Source organism: Calonectris borealis, unplaced genomic scaffold, assembly GCF_964195595.1.
Source record: "Calonectris borealis unplaced genomic scaffold, bCalBor7.hap1.2 HAP1_SCAFFOLD_35, whole genome shotgun sequence".
Classification (NCBI taxonomy): Eukaryota; Metazoa; Chordata; class Aves; order Procellariiformes; family Procellariidae; genus Calonectris; species Calonectris borealis.
Genome location: NW_027441451.1, coordinates 1,274,025 through 1,287,947, shown reverse-complemented (window position 1 = coordinate 1,287,947; position 13,923 = coordinate 1,274,025). Strand labels below are relative to the sequence as shown.

General features: G+C 55.4%; 2 protein-coding genes across 2 annotated transcripts; both read left to right on the top strand.

The window, feature by feature from the left end:
* Window positions 1–310: 310 nt before the first annotated feature.
* Window positions 311–901, top strand: LOC142076199 (olfactory receptor 14J1-like). The gene has a single exon (XM_075138579.1). It carries the CDS (start codon window positions 311–313, stop codon window positions 899–901), a length of 591 nt encoding a protein of 196 aa, XP_074994680.1.
* Window positions 902–1,814: 913 nt separating this feature from the next.
* Window positions 1,815–13,034, top strand: LOC142076198 (olfactory receptor 14A16-like). Its single transcript, XM_075138578.1, has 2 exons — window positions 1,815–1,821; window positions 12,241–13,034. Exons 1-2 carry the CDS (start codon window positions 1,815–1,817, stop codon window positions 13,032–13,034), a joined length of 801 nt encoding a protein of 266 aa, XP_074994679.1.
* Window positions 13,035–13,923: the final 889 nt, after the last annotated feature.

The following is a 13,923-nucleotide window of genomic DNA, read 5'->3' as shown; positions in this document are numbered from 1 at the left end:
CCTGGCGTTTGCAGACACGCGGGAGCTGCAGCTCTTGCACTTCTGGCTCTTCCTGGGCATCTACCTGGCTGCCCTGCTGGGCAACGGCCTCATCATCACCGCCATAGCCTGCGACCACCGCCTGCACACCCCCATGTACTTCTTCCTCCTCAACCTCTCCCTCCTCGACCTGGGCTCCATCTCCACCACTCTCCCCAAAGCCATGGCCAATTCCCTCTGGGACACCAGGGACATCTCCTATTCAGGATGTGCTGCACAGCTCTTTCTGTTAGCCTTTTTCATCACAGCAGAGTATTGTCTTCTCACTGTCATGGCCTACGACCGCTACGTTGCCATCTGCCACCCCCTGCACTACGGGACCCTCCTGGGCAGCAGAGCTTGTGTCCACATGGCAGCAGCTGCCTGGGGCAGCAATTTCCTCTATGCTCTCCTGCACACGGCCAATACATTGTCACTACCCCTCTGCCACGGCAATGCTGTGGACCAGTTCTTCTGTGAAATCCCCCAGATCCTCAAGCTCTCCTGCTCACACTCCTACCTCAGGGAGGTTGGGCTTCTCGTGGTTAGTGTCTGTTTAGCATTTGGGTGTTTTGTTTTCATTGTGGTGTCCTATGTGGAGATCTTCAGGGCCGTGCTGAGGATCCCCTCTGAGCAGGGACGGCACAAAGCCTTTTCCACGTGCCTCCCTCACCTGGCCGTGGTCTCCCTCTTTGTCAGCACTGCCATGTTTGCCTACTTGAAGCCCCCCTCCATCTCCTCCCCATCCCTGGATCTGGTGGTGGCAGTGCTGTACTCAGTGGTGCCTCCAGCAGTGAACCCCCTCATCTACAGCATGAGGAACCAGGAGCTCAAGGACGCACTGAAGAAGCTGATTCAATCACTTGTCTTTCAGCAGCAATAAGCCCCTCCACTTCTCCAAAGGTATGAACCCAACCTGTCTGACCCAGAGGCCTTTGTCCGTGTGTCTGGCAGGATGGCACAGCTGGCCTCCTGTGTCGCATCTCTGTAATAAAATGGATTTCCTCAGTGCTCGTGTCTGGAGCTTGGGCTCTTCTTCCAAAGCTGAGGTCAGGAATAGGCTGAAGAAATTGCCCCCACGAAGCCGTGATGCTGTGCTTGGGTTCTCCATGGGCTCAGGGTGGGAGGACATGGGGTGATGTGTTAGGGAATGGGCATGTGCTGACCCTTCACGTGTGGGTGCCCAGTGCCAGTGGAAATGATGGATGATCTGCAGGGATCTGCCTGGGACTGTTTCACTGTGGCTTTCAGGCACCACTGCCCTGCGGAGCAGCCCTGCCAGCTCAGGGATGGCCCGAGGTGACATCCCTGGACAAGATCAGAGCTATTTCTGCATGCACCAGTTGGGGCAGGCTTTTCTCTCACTGGTGCAGCAGGAGCTGCCTGGGGAGACCCCAGGCCAGGGCTCTTGTGCTCGGTAGAGGGACTGGCACAGAGGGGCTGCCAGCATTGGGCAATAAGGATCTCTTTGAGAGAAGAGCAGCAGACACAGGGAGACGCTGGCCTCCGTCTCCTCATGCCATGGCTGGCCCCAGCCCTGGGGCTGATGGGGAGGCTGAGACCCCTCTCTGCCCCAGGAGCTGCTGTGCCCCTCAGAGGGGCTGGGGCCGTGGGGTGAGTGCCCAGAGCTCTGCAGCACCCTGTGGTGGGCGCTGCTGTGGGGCCAGCCCAGGCTAGGCTGGTCTGCGGGGCTGAGGAGGGGGCGGTGGAGGTGGGGAGAGCTGGGGAGGAGCTGGGCTGGGCAGGAAAGTGTCTGGGAGAGAAAATCACCAGTGTAGAGCTTGTGCTGCATGAGCATGCAGGGTGAGCACTGACACCAGGGGGTTTCTGGTGCAGAGCCAGGGCTCATGGAAGGGACCAAAGACATGCAGGCGCAGGAGAGAGGCTGCCGGTCTGTGCTCTCGGTGGCATGGACAGGCTGGGGAGGTGGCCCAGGACCTTTGTCACCCCCCAGCCTCTCTCAGCAGCTCTGTCCAGCACTGGCTGCTCCCCTCAGGTTCATGGGTGAGTCTTGCTGCAAAGCCACCTCCATCCTCCTGCTGGGCTCAGTGCCAGTATCAGGGGAACAGCCAGCCCTGCCCAGCCTCTCCCCTGGCCCATGCCCCAGCAGACCCCAGGGCAGGGCTGTCTGCAAAGCCCCACGTGGGACATAGCTGGGGCTGGGAGAGGGTCGGGTACTGGGGGAGGCTGCAAAAGTTATGTGATGGGGTTATGCTTTGTTGGGGTTCTGGGGGGACATTGAACTGAAGGCTGTCTTTGGAACCATAACTGGGGGAACTTTCTGCACCCCGGAATGTACCCTTTCCCACGCTGTGCCTGCACAGAGGGGCTGTGGGACCATGTGTGGGGCAGTAGGGCTGGGTCAGCACAAGGAGAGGGTGTTTACAGGGGCCATGAAGCAGCTGCCAGGAGGTGACAACAAGGACGGGCTGCAAAGAAGGAACTTCTATATATTGCCTGTGTGGTAGAGGCACTTTTGAAGGAAAGGCAAAGGACATTTGCAGTCAGTGGCTGCAAGGAATGTCAAGTGCAAAAAGACGACTTTGATTGTTGTGTTAGAAACCAAGGCTGACCAAGGAAAATGCAGGGCTGCTGCTGAGTGGGGAGGGGGATTTAATAACAGAGGACACAGGTGGAGCTGAGGGACTCAATGCCTTCTTTGCTTGAGTCTTTATTGAAATGGTCTCCAGGCCTCTATGCTCAATGAAGGTGTTCAAGGAGGAGGAGAGCACGTATTGGCAGGAACCTCATGAAGGCCCACAAGGACAGATGCCAGTGTCTGCCCCGGCAGGGGACTCACCCTGGCAATGGCACAGGCTGGGGGCTGCCTGGCTGGGAGCAGCCCTGTGGGAAAGGTCTTGGTGGGCAGGGAGCTGGACAGGAGGCAGCCGTGTGCCCTGGCACAAGGGAGGACAGCAGGGCCCTGGGCTGCACGACCAGGAGCACAGCCAGGAGATGGAGGGAAGGGATGATCCAGGTTACCGTGTCCAGATTTCCAAACTGGAAGAGGTTTAGCAAAGGGCCTCCAAGATGGTCAGGGCTGGAGCACTGTGCCTGTGAGGAGAGGCTGAGGGAGCTGGGCTTGTCCAGCCTGGAGGAAGGAAGATCTTGGGGGGAACATGCAGCAGTGTTGCACTGTTTCAGGAAGGCTGAGTCAGGCTCATGTCCGTGACAGAAGACACAAGGCCAAGAGGCAATGGGCTGAAACAAGAGAGGGTCAGGCTGCATACAGGCAGAAAGTTTTCCAACAGGAGGATAGTCAAATGCTGGAAGCTGTTTCCCAGGGAGTGTGCATCGGCTCTATCCCAGAAAGTGACCACGACATGTTTGGATAAAGCCCTGCATAATTGAGCAGGAGGTTGGTCGAGACACCACCCGAGGTCCCTTCCAGCCTCAATGATGCTGTCCTTCCCTCCTCTTCATGGTTTCAAATTAGGCAAAGCTCTCAGGTTCTCCCTGACCAGAGCAGTGATGCATATCAGGCATAGGGCTGCTTCACAGGTGCCCCCAAACAGCCCTGACCACATCCTTTGCTTCTGTTTTTATTTCCCCCTACCCAAGATCTCCTCTGTTACTGTTGTAATACCCTCCAAAAAGAACTTCCTACCCTCTTAATTCTTTCCCCATTGGCCATGCAGTTCTTGTTTTGTGACCTCTGATGGCATTTCTGAAATAGTTTCTGTGGTATTTTCCACCTTGGGTAGCAATTCCATTCAGCACATCATTTTCTTTCTTTCCCTGTGGTGTCCTGCAATTCCCCATATTCTTATCTTGCTTGAGGCACTGCCCACAAACCTTAACTGCTGATGTGTTGGAGTTTCAGTCTGGAGGGACCTTGACACACTTGCGGATTTGGGCAAGAGAAATCTCCTGGAGTTCTACAAGGCAAAGGGGTCAAGGTCTGCACTGGGGGCAGAATAACCCCGTGCATCAGGACAGGCTGGGACCTGAGTGGCTGAGGAGTGTCCTGGGGAGAAGGGCATGGAGTTACGATGGATGTCATATGAGTCAGTGGGTTTCCCATTCTGAAAGGAGGATGTGGAGACTGGGAAGGCCCAGAGGAAGTCTGTCATGATGGGGTTAGGAGCCTAAAGCACATGAGCTGTGTGGAGAGGCTGGGGGAGCCGGGCCTCGTTAATCTGCTGAAGGGGAGGCACAGGGCACTCTAAAAGCAGGTGGCACCCACCTGGAGAGGTGGCAGATGGTATGGAAGAGGCAACGGCCACCAACGTCCTCCTGGGAGCTTCACCCTGGGCATTAGGGAAAACTGCCTAGAAGGGTGGTGCTGCACTGCAGGTAGACACTGAGAGAGGATCTTTGATCTCCGTCTTTGGAGGTTTTCAGATTGCAGCTCCACAAAGTCGCAGCCAGCCAGACTCTAGGGTGGGTTATTCCCCATCCTTTGCTGGCAGGCTGGACCGCAGACCCCAGCAGACCCTTTCCCACAAACCTTCCACGAGCGTGTGCCTTGCAGTGTGCCCCAGGAGAAGGGGTTCAGCTGGAGGTGAGGGGAGCTACAGCAGAGACACAGGGGACGATTCCGGGAGCAATTGTGCGTGCTCAGGAGGTCCCTAGTCCTCCCTTTGGTTCCAAGAAGGGCCAGCCCTGAGGTTTGAGCACGTTGCTCAGTAAGTGTCAGCATCCATGTGCAGAGTCTGCACATGAGCCAGGCGTCGAAGCCACCATTACAGAAACAGAAAGGAGTCACTTGACCGGCTCCTTGAAACCAGGAATCGGCATGCCATGCCCCCTGACGTTCCTGGGAACACCTGAGCTTTATGTGCGGAGAAGAGTGAGTCCTCTTCTGATGCCTGGCCTGTCCCCTGGCCTGTGTGGTGCTTTAGGCTCTGCAGAGAATCCACACCAACTCTTTGAGGAGGTGAGTTTCATGTTCCATGCTGACATGCAGGGCAGGTGACGGGAGCTCAGAGCTGACCTCGCTCTCTTTTCCTCCTTCACTCCCCAAACTTTGATGGACCTCAGGAAACATCCGTGAGCGTGGAGGACACACAGACCTCCTGGGGTGAGGTCCCATCACTGCAGGGAAGAGGGAAGGCTTTGTGAGACACGTGGGCGTGCAGGGCGATAGCGGTGCGTGTGTGGCAGTGAGTGTGTTAAAGGCAGGACCCAGGCCTGAAATAGCAGCTGGGTGTGGGGGGCTGTCATGCTGAGGTGGAGAAGGTTGAGTGTTGACTTTGAAGGATGCAGAAGCAAGAGGATGTGCATTTCCGTGCTGGGATATGAAGAGAAATCGTGGATCCAAGCAAGTCTGGGGTAGGTCGTCTTGGGTGCTAGAGGAACAATAGGGCTTTGGAAGTAGCCGGATGGGTTGTGGGGGACTCACAGACATTGGCAGAACCTCTGAAAACCACAGCTTTGTGTTTGAAGAAATAGTCAGTGAGGACAGAGAGTAATCGGGAAAGTTTGGAACATGATGGGGTCAGAGGGAGTCAGGGGATCAGGAGGGTGGTTAAAATCTGCAGGGACCCTGGCACAGCCATAGGACAGTGTAAAAGAGTCTGTGGTGGGGATGGCTGAGGACTTTGGTAGGGCTGGGACCCCCAACAGGACTGAGGTCCGTGTCCTCTTGGCTATGGCTGCTGTCTCTTCCGCTGAGGCCCACGGGAGGACACCAGTTCCATACAGCCCCTGTGCTTTCTTGCCTCCTCACCCTTGACAGAGCCTGGGAGGGGTCCTACCACTGACCTGCACTCAGCATCGCAAACCCTCGCATCTCACTGCCCCCAGAAAACGCCCTGAGACACCCATGAGGGAAGAATCCCCATTCCTAGGGCACTGGGCTCAGAGCTTGGCCATCCTCCTTAAGGAAACACATCAAGGCCTTTCACAGCCACTTACACGTTCATTTTTCTACCTGTATCCAGGGCCTCTGAGTTCCTGCTTCACCAGCCCCCAGGGACAGTCACCTTGTCTGGTCGTTCCCTCCATGGTCTCTTCAGTGATGGCCCTCAGTGGGGCCCGCTAACACCCTCAGAAACTTGGAGGCTTGGTGCTGACTTTTAGATCTCCAGAGCCTTGTTCAATCTGCTTTCAGTATCTGCAGTTCAGGAACTTGGCACAAGAGGGCTCCTGAGCATGCAAAATTCCCTAACAAGCCAAGTCTCTGGGCATAATTTTCCTTCATTCCTCAGTTCTTATGTGGTTAATTAGAGAGATTTCAGAAGGGTTGTCAAAGTAAAAAGATTTTCATAAAAAATCACAATAAGAAAGGATTTCTTCTTTTTCAACCTTTCTGCCTTTTTCTGCTTCCACATTAAGGGATATCAGCAGTCCCCAATTGATACTGGTCCTGAGCATCTCCTAATTGAGTATGGACATACAGGGAAGCCAAGGCCCTTTATGTCAGACACTCCATGGGAAGTGTTTGTCCCTACCCCAACCCCCCCCATTTCTCCCATCACCCACCTGAGATTTAGAGCAGCCTTGTTCAAATCAGACCTTTCTCCACTACAGTCTGTAGCTGCGTGTTTCAGCCCATTGGCACCAATTCCCACCTGCTTTACTTGGAGAACGAGCTGCACACAGGCACAGAAAGGTGTTTCTTAATTGCCAACAAGCAGAACCAAAGTCAAGCACAGTTCATAAAAACCCAAAAGACATTCCTCAACTGTATGTCAAGTCCATGTTACCTCCACTGAAGTCCACTTCCCGCTGTGGATGACCATACACCAGTGGAAAACACATTATTGTCTCCAGCACACATCCCAAGACACCTCAAAGCACTCCCTGCCCCTGACTCTGCCCATATTTGCTCTTTGCACCCAGTCAGTCACACACTGGAGTCACAAACTCCCTCGAGCCACAGGGAGAAGCAAAGAGACAAAGCGAATGAAAAGCTTTGTTCTGAGCATGGAAATCGGCATAAATCTGAACCTGTAATGCTTACAGGAGCATCTTCAAGTAGACTCTGCAGCATCTAGACCCACTCAGTTTTCATTGCCTGCAGGTAAATTACGTATGACTTCACTGCAGGTGAAGAGAGGGATGAGAGTGATCTCTAATGTTGGACACCTCGAGTGCAATTGCTGAGAGGTCCCTTTCTAGTCAAGAGAGAAAAATGAGGTGTCTCAACCGAGGTGCCTTGGCCTTCTCTGCCTGGCCACCAGCTCCTGCTTCAGAAAGGATCCTGTAGGTCCTGGGTCACATTTCCCTGTCCTAAGGAAGGCCTTCAGCTACCCCCATGTATCTTGGAGGCAGTGGCCACCTCTGTGCTGGCAGCTACATCAATCCCTGAAAGAAGATGTTAGGCAAAAGTTGAAACATGTCCAGAGAAGAGGTCTGTGTAATGACTGTTGAGAAGTCTTCATTTTCAGAACTTTGAGGTTGGTCTATAAATTCTCCTGATTTTTGTCATAGGCCATGGCCATGGCCATGGACAAGCAAGACGACGACCCTTTCTCTCCCTCTATGGAAATACAGATTTCTACAGCCATTTCCAAAAATACATTTCCTCCCAAGGCTTTGAATGAAGAAATTATTCTGCAGAGCTGCAAGACATCCAGGGAGTCCCGAAGCTGTGTCACCTGGAGGGGCTCGTCCGCCCCAGAAATGCAATCCAGAACAACCTCTGGGACATGTTATTCACCCAAAGCGAAGCTAACCAGCCTTTCCCTCCCCAGTTCATCCTCTGGCACTTTTTGAAACAGGCATGCAACTTTTGCTTTTGCCAGTCGTCAGGGAGTCCCCCCAGTCTCCATGACCTGTCAAAGATGATGGAGACTGGCCTCGCTCTGACATCATCTTGCTCTCTCAGCACCCTTGGATGCAGCCCCTCCATTCTCATGGTAACATCTGAGGTTATTTCAGAGTCACAACGGCCAAGGCTTACATCGACCTTCACATCCCTGACCAGCTCTGTACTGCTTGTGAGTCCCAAATCCGGGTTTGGATTGCCCTTGTTGGCCCATCTGGCAGCTGTGCTGAGAAGTGGTTCCCCAGACATAAACCGCCTGGACTGTTTGCATCCTGCTGTGTTCCCCTTCCAGAAGATGCCAAGGCCATTACAATTTTCCATGAGACCCAGGCTTCTGCAGCCAGAGACTTCCTTGGGGTGCTTAGAAAAGACTAAGCCAACTTCCCCACCCTGACAGTGGGTTCCTCATCTCCCACCATGATGTCACCTTTACTGGCCCCTCCTCTGACATTCACTCAACTTGTCACTTCCCCATTGATGAGCTCCATACATGCAGTGAATTTCTTCACTTTGAGGGAACCCCACTGCTGAGCCTTCCAGCCTGGCTCTCCTGAAAAGCCTCTACCCAGCCATTGCAGCACCCCAAGCTGTGTCACTTGTCCCACCATGCCATGGCACTTCCTCCATGCATGTCAAAAAGCACAGGCTCCAGCTCGTCCTGGCTGTGCCCCTGGCTGAGGCCATCAGTGCACATTTGGGCTGTAGCACTGCAGGTGCAGCCCCAGGCCAAGCTCTCACTTGTCTTAGGCAAACCTGGGACCAAGTGTCCAAGCCCCCGTGTGTGCAAAGGCTTTGCTTCACAGCAGAGACATGCCGGGGTGGAGAGCAGGTGGAAACAGAAAGCTGAACCTGGGTGCCAAGAGAGTGAGCAAACCCTGCTGTCCCTAAGGGCAGAGAGGACCAGGGCTGGGAAGGGCAGCCCTGGCAAGACATGGCTTTGCTGTCGGTGGGGTCTCTGCTGTCCCCGAGGACCTTTGGTGGAGGTGAAGCTGATCTCCAGGAATGACAAGGTGCTACTGAGAGGCCCACTGTGACAACTGTTGGTCTGGTCCTTGACTGTGTTCTGCAGGGAGTGAGGGAAGGTTGGTGGAGAGAAAAACCAGAAGTCTGAAGGTGTAGGCACACGCGTGGTGACCCTGGTGTGATGGGCTTCCCATTCATGGAGTGCCCTACCTCTACTGGAGAGAGAAGGGACGGACCTTGCCACGCTGCAGGGGTGGCAATCAGTTTCTGGCCCAAAGGCACTGGATCTGTCGCAATGCTGTCTGGGTGTCTGTCACACCCTCGCTCTGCATGGGGATGGCTTTCCTGTGTAGGACCATCGCTGTCCCTGCCAACTGCATGTCGCTGTGTGTGAGAGCCTTGGCACCTCACCTACCATTACAGGCCTGCAATTGGCCTTACATGGAATAACTGCCCTGAAGTTGATTGGGCAATGGGAGAATGTCCAGGACACCACCGCCATTAGAGTCAATGGAGATCTAGTCAACCTGGCGGATGGAAAAGACAGAGAGGAACTTAGCTGTCCCTGTGGTACATGACTCCATCAGATGAATCCCTGCGTAGGCTGCCCAGAACATAAAGAAGAGAGACAGGCTCCATCATCCTAAATGTGGGCATCTGATGCCATTTCCACTGGCCAAAGAGATTCACCTCCAGCGTCCAAGAAGATGCCCCCAGATGCTGCCCTGTCTCTCAGCATTGCTCCACTAGAGCTTGCAGCTAGCTCCATGTATCTTGGACCACCTCTGGCACTGCAGATGTCCCCAGGTCTTTGCATGTGACCACGTCAGCCCTGGCCTCCATCTCCATTAATTAGCAGGGAGCTGAGAGAAGGAGCTGACATGCAGGTGTCTGCTGTGTGCACACCTGAGCTGAGGCCAGAGGAATCCCACCTCCTGTGGGCTTGTGCTGTGCGTGGGGGGCAGCTGAGCCCACTGCTAGCCCCAGGGCCACAACCATGGAATGGGGGCTGAATCCCTTCCCTCGGCACTGCTAAATGAGGTCCTTCCCTGTCCCTGTCCGGGTGTCCTGTGTACAGATGGGCCAATGAAAAGGTGATTCCTGGAGCTGACTCTTCTTCAGATGGGAGAAATGCCCCTGCTGGAAAGAAGTGTCTCTCCGCAGCTGAGGGAGGGACCATCAGTGATGGCTTCAGGCTGTTCCCAGCAGGTTCCCTGGAGGCGCAGGGACACGTGGAGGGAGCCCCGAGGGGGCAGAGCAAGTGGTGCCTTGGGCTGGTCCTCTGCTGCTGAGCTGGGCTGGGCTCCTGGGATGGAGGGAGCTCATGGCAAGCGGGCAGCGCTGCAGAGAGACAGCTCTGCCCAGGAGCAGGGCTGGGGGCACTGCCTGCAGGCACTGAGGGGAGAGGAGCGAGGCTGAGAGAGGTTAGAGGCAGTCTGGGCTGGGAGGATGCTGAGAATGAACGGGAGGAGAAACCTTCACAGCCCTTGACACGGTAAGTCTCTGGGTGCAGGGCAAAGAAGCTGCAGTGCCTGGAGAGATCTCCAAAAGCTGGCACATGCCACAGCCTGTGGGACATTTCCGGAGGTCTCTCCCACCTTCTCTGGTGTGGAGGAGGAGGACATGGTGCAGAGCAGGGCTTCCCTGCCGCACGGTCAGAGGGACAGGGCATGAGGGCTGCCTTCTGCTGGGGGGACTGCAGGGGTGTGCAGGCAGGGGTGCCCAGGGCTGTCCTTGCGAGCAGGGTCCCTGTACCCCAGGGGCTGTGTGCTGGGGCAGGGACTCTGCCGCCTGCCAGGGTCAGCACTCAGCCTGCCCGGGGAGCTCCCCACGGCGCTGTGGGGAGAAGCTGTGGGTGGAAGGAGCGAGCCCCAGCAGGGCAGGGTCCTTCTGCTGTCGAGAGGCTGCTGCCTGCGTCAGCCCTGCTCACATCTTCAGATCACTACAGGGCTTTCCCAGAAGACTTTTAAAGAAGAACAGCAAGGCAGGGGCTACCTGAAAAGCAAGTATCCTGTTCTTTCTATCTTCTACTCTGGGATTTCTGGGTGGGCAATGGGACATAGAAATTAATGTTTCATGTCAAGAGGAGGCACTGAATTTCCAAATCTGTTACTCTTGGAGGTGAATAAAGCAGGGAGTATGAGAAATCAACACACCATGGCTTACAGACAGCAGCAGTACAACTTCTCCAGGCTCATCAGGGTTGGTCTGATGATCCCATCAGAGCCTGCATGGACAGAGAAGACATTGCGCAGTGCCCGGCTGCCAGGAGGGGTCTGCAGGGCAGAGCTGAGCACACAGCGGGTGGGATGGGGTCTGTGAGCACCGACAGGGAGGAGAGGTGGGGACAGGGAACCAGCTCTCGGCAGGGACAGCTCCAGGCAGCAGAGACCTGGGCAGGGGGTGGGAGGAAGCTGCAAACAAGCACCGGGGTAGGCTCCGTTAAGGCAGCTCTCATTCGGTCCTTCACTGTGGATGTCTTCTGGGCATTGTCTGCTGGGCAATGAGCTGACTCTCCCTTTAGGACATCCCATCTTCAGGACCCCTGACCCTCTGCTTTGCCTGTCATGCCGGGCTTGCGAGCTGCCCTCCAGAAAGGCACAGCTCTCCTGCAGGATCCCAGGGAGGGCTGAGCTTTCCCTTGGAGGTCAGTACTCTCCGCTCAGGGTCCTTTGCTTCTCTTGTGAGGGACGGTGTCCTTCTCCATCACAACTCCACCTCTGGGGTGGGAAAGAGAAGAGTGTGCAGACCTGCCCTCTGCAACAGTGCTCCCCTGCTTTCATCAGAGTCCAGTGGTTTGGTTTGGTTTCTTTTAGTGAGTAATTTGTGTGTGAAGTCATCTTTGAGGCAGCACAAGGGAAAGAGCAGGGCAGCTGGGTAACAGACTGATGGACACTGCAGCTCACCTGACTGCACTAAGCCACAGAGAGCTGAGCCCTTTTGCCTGTCCTGTCTCAAGACTCTTCACATTTTCAGTCATAGAAATGAGCATTTCTACCCCTAAAAAGAACACTCACCAGATGTGATGGTGGAAAATAAAAAACAGAGACAAAATTCTTATAAGGACACACTACGCCTCTCTTCTGCAGCCCACGCTCTTGAGAGTCATGAGTGCAGATACTGATCTTTTCCATTAAGGGCGGATGACATGTGACATCCCTTGGGAACATTGGAGCTGTCACAAACCAGCTGCCAGGTACCCACTGCAGCAGAGAAAAGCTGGCTCCTTGGCCGTGGACAGAGGTCCTGCTCCTCACAGCACACTCAGCCAGCACAAACCAGAGAAGGAAATGCATTTCGATTTTAGGGGGGCTGGATTTCTATGAAAAAAGGAGTGGCTTTGCTTGGAGAAGTCTGTCATACTTTTTCCTTGTCTATTCCAGTTTTGAACAGTACCCCTATGCCAAGAAACAGCAGTTCCATCACCCAGTTCCTCCTCCTGGCCTTCGCAGACACGCGGGAGCTGCAGCTCTTGCACTTCTGGCTCTTCCTGGGCATCTACCTGGCTGCCCTGCTGGGCAACGGCCTCATCATCACCGCCATAGCCTGCGACCACCGCCTGCACACCCCCATGTACTTCTTCCTCCTCAACCTCTCCCTCCTCGACCTGGGCTCCATCTCCACCACTCTCCCCAAAGCCATGGCCAATTCCCTCTGGGACACCAGGGACATCTCCTACGCAGGATGTGCTGCACAGCTCTTTCTTTTAGCCTGTTTCATTTCAGCAGAGTATTTTCTCCTCACTGTCATGGCCTATGACCGCTACGTTGCCATCTGCCAACCCCTGCACTACGGGACCCTCCTGGGCAGCAGAGCTTGTGTCCACATGGCAGCAGCTGCCTGGGCCAGTGGGTTTCTCACTTCTCTCCTGCACACGGCCAATACATTGTCACTACCCCTCTGCCACGGCAATGCTGTGGACCAGTTCTTCTGTGAAATCCCCCAGATCCTCAAGCTCTCCTGCTCACACTCCTACCTCAGGGAGGTTGGGCTTCTCGTGGTTAGTGCCTGTTTACTATTTGGATGTTTTGTTTTCATTGTGGTGTCCTACGTGGAGATCTTCAGGGCCGTGCTGAGGATCCCCTCTGAGCAGGGACGGCACAAAGCCTTTTCCACGTGCCTCCCTCACCTGGCTGTGGTCTCCCTCTTTCTCAGCACTGGCATATTTGCCTACCTGAAGGCCCCCTCCATCTCCTCCCCATCCCTGGATCTGGTGGTGGCAATGCTGTACTCGGTGGTGCCTCCAGCAGTGAACCCCCTCATCTACAGCATGAGGAACCAGGAGCTCAAGGACGCACTGAAGAAGCTGATTCAATCACTTGTCTTTCAGCAGCAATAAGCCCCTCCACTTCTCCAAAGGTATGAACCCAGCCTGTCTGACCCAGGGGCCTTTGTCCGTGTGTCTGGCAGGATGGCCCAGTTGGCCTCCTGTGTCGCATCTCTGTAATAAAATGGATTTCCTCAGTGCTTGTGTCTGGAGCTTGGGCTCTTCTTCCAAAGCTGAGGTCAGGAATAGGCTGAAGAAATTGCCCCCACGAAGCCGTGATGCTGTGCTTGGGTTCTCCATGGGCTCAGGGTGGGAGGACATGGGGCGATGTCTTAGGGAATGGGCCTGTGCTGACCCTTCACATGTGGGTGCCCAGTGCCAATGGAAATGATGGATGATCCGCAGGGATTGACCTGGGACTGTGTCCCTGTGGCTTTCAGGCACCACTGCCCTGCAGAGCAGCCCTGCCAGCTCAGGGATGGCCCGAGGTGACATCCCTGGACAAGATCAGAGCTATTTCTGCATGCACCAGTTGGGGCAGGCTTTTCTCTCACTGGTGCAGCAGGAGCTGCCTGGGGAGACCCCAGGCCAGGGCTCTTGTGCTCGGTAGAGGGACTGGCACAGAGGGGCTGCCAGCATTGGGCAATAAGGATCTCTTTGAGAGAAGAGCAGCAGACACAGGGAGACGCTGGCCTCCGTCTCCTCATGCCATGGCTGGCCCCAGGCCTGGGGCTGATGGGGAGGCTGAGACCCCTCTCTGCCCCAGGAGCTGCTGTGCCCCTCAGAGGGGCTGGGGCCGTGGGGTGAGTGCCCAGAGCTCTGCAGCACCCTGTGGTGGGCATTGCCGTGGGACCAGCCCAGGCTGGGCTGCTCTGCGGGGCTGAGGAGGGGGCGGTGGAGGTGGGGAGAGCTGGGGAGGAGCTGGGCTGGGCAGGAAAGTGTCTGGGAGAGAAAATCACCA

Bases quoted from the DNA above. Each gene is read 5' to 3' on its own strand.
- LOC142076199 (XM_075138579.1), top strand. From the start codon at position 311: ATGGCCTACGACCGCTACGTTGCCATCTGCCACCCCCTGCACTACGGG.